The sequence below is a fragment of the Parus major genome, chromosome 26 (genome assembly GCF_001522545.3).
Source record: "Parus major isolate Abel chromosome 26, Parus_major1.1, whole genome shotgun sequence".
NCBI lineage: Eukaryota > Metazoa > Chordata > Aves > Passeriformes > Paridae > Parus > Parus major.
Window position 1 is genome coordinate 4464422 of NC_031795.1, and position 5101 is coordinate 4469522.

The 5101-nt window shown below is 58.9% G+C and overlaps 1 protein-coding gene across 1 annotated transcript in view; it reads right to left on the reverse strand.

The window, feature by feature from the left end:
- CDK18 (cyclin dependent kinase 18) overlaps positions 1-5101 on the reverse strand; it is a 14359-nt gene that overhangs the window by 7513 nt on the left and 1745 nt on the right. The window contains exons 2-3 of the mRNA XM_015650908.3: positions 535-683; positions 172-297 (exon numbers count right to left, since the gene is read on the reverse strand). Coding sequence (XP_015506394.1) covers positions 172-297; positions 535-683 — 275 coding nt within the window. The remainder of the gene's footprint in view (positions 1-171; positions 298-534; positions 684-5101) is intronic.

The window sequence follows — 5101 nt, forward strand, 5'->3', positions numbered from 1 at the left end:
AGCTCCCTCAGGATTCTCCAAACCCTTCCCAGCTCCCTCATATCCTCCCTGGGTGCCGCTGGGGATGTGCAGGAGGGGCTGGGGATGGGCAGGGATGTGAGGGGATCCCGGTGACAGCCGTGTGGGGACCCGGGGGTGGTGGCACTGTCCCCTCCGCTCTCTGCCACTTACGAGGGAGGCACGGCGGGACATCCTGCTCAGGGGCTTGGGGAGCTCCAGGCTCTCCATCTGCAGCTTCTGCAGGAACTCGGGGGGCAGCCGGATGTCCATGGGCAGCGAGAGGCGCTTGCTGACGTCCTGCAGCGAGGGGACAGAGCCGTGACAGGGGAGAGCTCTGTCCCTCTGTCCCTCTGTCCCTCTGTCCCTCTGTCCCTCTGTCCCTCTGTCCCTCTGTCCGAGCCTGCACTGACGGCTGGCTCACAGGGAGAGGGAAGGGGGTGCTGGCACTCGGGGAGTGTCACCAGAGCGGGTCCCAGAGCACGGGGAGGTGACAGCCAGAGGTCCCCAGCCCCCCCGAAGCCCCCCGGCACTTGCCTCCATGGAGAAGCGGCGCTGGCCGTGGTTGCGGTAGCGCACGGCGGGCACCGGGGAGCGGCGCTGCCCCTCCGGGGGGGACGCGGGGCTCCCGCCCGCTGCCCCGTCCCTGCCCAGCTGTGCCAGCTGCAGCTGCCCCTGAGCCACATCTGGGGACAAAAGGAAAGCAGAGCGAGCTGCTGGAGCGGGGCAGCAGCGAGCAGGGGTGAGGGAGGGGAAGGGATGCTCTGGGGACACGGGAATCTCTTCTCCCGTCTCAATATCCACAGTTTCAATATCTCAATTCCTGCGTTTCTCTCCAGATTCCTGCTGTGTCTCCGCCCTCAGCGCTGCCAAAGCCACCAGGGTCTGTGGCAGGGGGGGCAGAAATCCCAAATCCCGCCCCAGAGCTCTGCCCCCTGCACGGGATTGCCCAGGGATGAGGATTTGCCTTCCCATCTTCGTCTTCCCAAAGGTTTTAGGTGAAGCAGAACTTTAGGAACATCGAGGTGCCCGTCCCTGGCTCCGGATCCCTCTGTGCTGGGAAGGGAAAGAGGAAGGGAACGGGGAGAAGGGGGAATGGGGAAAAGGGAAAAGGGGAAAAGGGAAAAAGGGGAAAGGGGAAAAGGGGAAAAGAGGAAAAGGGGAAAAGGAAAAGGAAAAGGAAAAGGAAAAGGAAAAGGAAAAGGAAAAGGAAAAGGAAAAGGAAAAGGAAAAGGAAAATGGGGAAGGGGGAATGGGGGAAAAGGGGAATGGGGGGAAAGGGAAAAAGGGGAAAGGGGGAATGGGGGAAAGGAGGAAAAGAGGAGGAATGGGGGAATGGGGGAAAGAAGGAATGCAGAAAAGGGGGAAAGGGGCCCTTCCTTGAGGAGTTCACCCACACAGGGACCTAAGCTGTCCCGGGAACCACCACAACCACCAGGAATCCGGGTGTTTTCCTCCCGGGATGTCTCGGTTTCTCGGAAGGAGTTTGGGATTAAAGTCACTCGTTGGAAAACGAAGCACTCCTGTGCCAGTCCCTGCCCTCAGCCAGGCACAGAGAGAAGCACAGGAGCTCCCCTGAGCACCAAAGCAGCTCAGGAAAACAATTCCTCCCCTGGGACCCCGGGTGTGAAACCTCGCCGGGCTCAAGAAGCCGCGGGAGGAGCAGGAAATGAGAACGAAGGGAACCCTTGAGTTCCTTCTGGTCCCCGGTTTGAGGTTTGCACTTGGAGCTCCTCACTCTGTGACCACCAGCGGGGACATTCGGGCACTCCGGGGACATTCGGACACCCCGGGGACATTCCCGCACTTTGGGGACAATCCCTCACCCCGGGGACATTCCCGCACTCGGGGGGACATTCCCTCACCCCGGGGGCATTCCCACACTCGGGGGGACATTCCCTCACCCCGGGGACATTCCCACACTCGGGGACATTCCCGCACTTTGGGAACAATCCCGCACCCCGGGGACATTCCCGCACTCGGGGGGACATTCCCTCACCCCGGGGACATTCCCACACTCGGGGGACATTCCCGCAGCCGGAGCTCGTTGCGGACGAGGATTCCCCTGGGGAATCCACGGATGCTGATTCCAGCGGCTGCTCACAAGGAGGCAGCACCAAACTGGGCGCGCTGGGAGCGAGGATGATGAGCTGGACGTGAAAAGGTCAAGAAGGACCAGCCTGTCCCTCCCCAGTGACCGCTCAGTTCCTCCTCCCGGCTTTGCAGCTCCAAAATCCCCCCCAAAAAAAACCCAAATCCCCCAAAACCTCCCCGCAGACACCCCCAGAGCGAAGGGGAGCAGCGAACCGGCCCAGGCTGAGCCCTGCCCTGTCCCTGCCCTGTCCCCGCCCTGTCCCCGGGGCTCCCAGCGACAATCCCGGATCCAGGGATGATCTCATGGCTGAGGAGCGGAGGGAGGGAGGGCTGGATTTTCACGGGGTGCTGAGCAGGGCCGGGACCTGGCCGCGCTTTGCTCGGCTGACGGATGAGAGGTGGCAGGCAAGTGACCTGGCAAAGGCTCTGGGTTGGTGCCACGGGCACCGGGAGAGCGGAGCCGAGCGCTCCCCGTGCCCAGCCCGCACCTGACGGGGGGCTCAGCCCGTGCCAGGGGGATTGAGAGGGGCTGAAACAATGCCAGGGGTGTTGGGCACACAGGCAAAACCCCTCCTCTGTTCCCTGTCCCTTTCCCTCCATCTGTTTTTACAGCAACGATCAGGAAACGTCCCCTGAGTTAACCACAGGTATGAAAAGAACGTGGATTAATTCAACCGGACCAAATCTTTTCAACTTCCTCGTTTCCCAGGCGAGGAAACCAAAGGCCATTTAAGGTCTGGCTGAATGGAGCCCGGCTGACCCACTGGAAATGATATTTTGGGTGAATTTGTGCCAGTTCCCACAGGTGAAACAAACCCAAGGCTGGGGAAAAGAGAGCTCCAAACCAGCAGACTCTGCTCCAGCCCAACAGAGTTGATGTCTTTGTCACATCAGATGTGAAATCAGAGGTAAATTGACAAGCTGGGCACTGCAGTGGATCCAAAAAGGATGGGAAAAGCAGATAAAACAGCAGGAGCTGGCTGGGGGCTCCGTGTGGAGCTGTGGACTGCCAGGGAATTCATTCCATGTGAATTCCGGGGAGCCCCAACACTCGGGAAGAACGAGGCTGCTGCGATATCAAAGCTCCCAAAAGCCAGGCTGCAGACACAGGCAGACCTTCTTATAAATATATTTAAACTCTGCCAAAACAAGCTTTGATCTCCCAAGGAAAGGGGCCAGGATCCTCCGCTGCCTGCCTGACTTGGAACTTTTAATTACTTTGCTGAGTGTGAGATCTCCTCTCCAGGCTTTTTCATCCTCCTTCCTCCCACTCATCATCATTTCTTCAGGGCCTGCTGCTCCCAAGGTCAGAGCTGGCTCTGTTTTATCCCTTTCCAGCCCCAGACACTGAATTTTGTCTGGTCTGGGAGGGCAGAGAAGGCTGGAGGTGTTTGGGGGGTGCTGCTGGATGCCCCCAGCTCTTATCAGGGCCACCAAACCCTGATCCCTCTGAAAAAAGGGACTCAGGTTCCACCAAGGTGACACTGCTGGTGGCAGGATGTGTCCAGGCTGGAAAGCTGTTTGAATTTCCAGCCTGGGAAGGAAAAAAAAAAGGAAAACAAAACTAAAAAAAAGGGCTGTTTTTCCTCCTTTTATCAGCATCTGTGGGGGTGAGGTCATGAGAATGATGGGAGTCACGAGGGATGGGGAGGATGGAGCTGAGGATTTCTCACAAAAACACCACAGATGGGGCAGGTTTGTCCCCTTCTTGTCCCCTCCCAGCTCTGGAGCAGCCTGGGCTGGGGGAAGTGTCCCTGCCCAGGGCTGGGGTGGAATGGGAGGAGCTCTGGGGTCTCTCCCAACCCAACCCATTCCCTGATTTTGTGATCCTTGAGGGGGCCCGGCCTCCTCCTGCTCCCCAAGGATGGGCCCAGGCACTCACAGCCAGCAAAATGTGGGATTTGCAGCCTGGGAATGCTGTGAAGAGGGAAAACCAGCTCCAGGAAATTCCCTGAGGAAATTACAGAGGAGAGGAGCCAAGGTGTGATCCCTGCTGATCCAGGATGGGTCTGGAGCACACGGAGAGCCCAGGGACAGCCCCAGAAATCCTGACAAGGAGGGAAAACCTGCAGCAAAGCTGTTTTATTTTATGTGGCCGTGGCTGCAGGCTCAGCCCTGCTCCCCTCAGCTGGAGCAAAGCCGCTTTTCCCCTCCACACTTGGCTTCTCCAGCTGGAAAAAAGGGGACCAACCTCTTGGAGAGATCCCAAACTCGGCTCCAAACTGAACACAGACCCTCAGCCTGGGGCACACCTCGAGGCACGGAGCCATCCTGGCCAGGGGCTTTGCTCCTGCTCTCTCCTGGCTACCTCAGCACCAAACCCCAGAGCCCAGGATGGGCTGGAGGACCCTGCTCGCCCTTTTTGCCAAAGGAAAAGCCGTGAGAGACGTCTCAGTAAAGCAGAGCAGGATTGAAATCACCTCTGGAGCTCGCAGGGAGGAGATGAGAGCCCAGATCCCACATCCCACAGCAAGGCACCAGCAGGAGCAGCGCCCTCAGCCTCACCCCGGCTCCTGCACGGCTAATTAAGAGCTCAGTGCTAATTACAGGGGTGCGGGTGTGCGGGAGAGGGGCTGGATCCCCCCGGGGATGCTCCTCGGGATGAAGAGGAGCCCGGGGAGCTGCGGGAGGGAGGGAAGGTGGCTCGGGGTGAGGTCACAGCATCCCCGGAGCAGCTGGGCTGGCACTGCCGGGCTCTCCCCGCCGGTGCCGGGCAGTGCCAGCCCCAGCCCAGCTCCCACCAGGGCAGGAGGGAAAGGGCCAGGCTGCGGCACAGCCGGCAGGAGGTGGAACTTTTCCTCTAAAAATTCTTTTCTTTTCCTCTAAAAATTCTTTTCTTTTCCTCTTTCTCTGATTCTGCTGCACTTCTTTTGTGTTTTCTTTCTCCCCCTGGATTTCTCAGTCTCCTCTGAGCTCAGCTCCTTTGGGATCCTCCCTCGTGGGGAGTCTCGCTTGTCTCAGTTTTCTGGATTTGAAGAAAACTCCTGGGCTCGTTAGAATCTCATTTCTT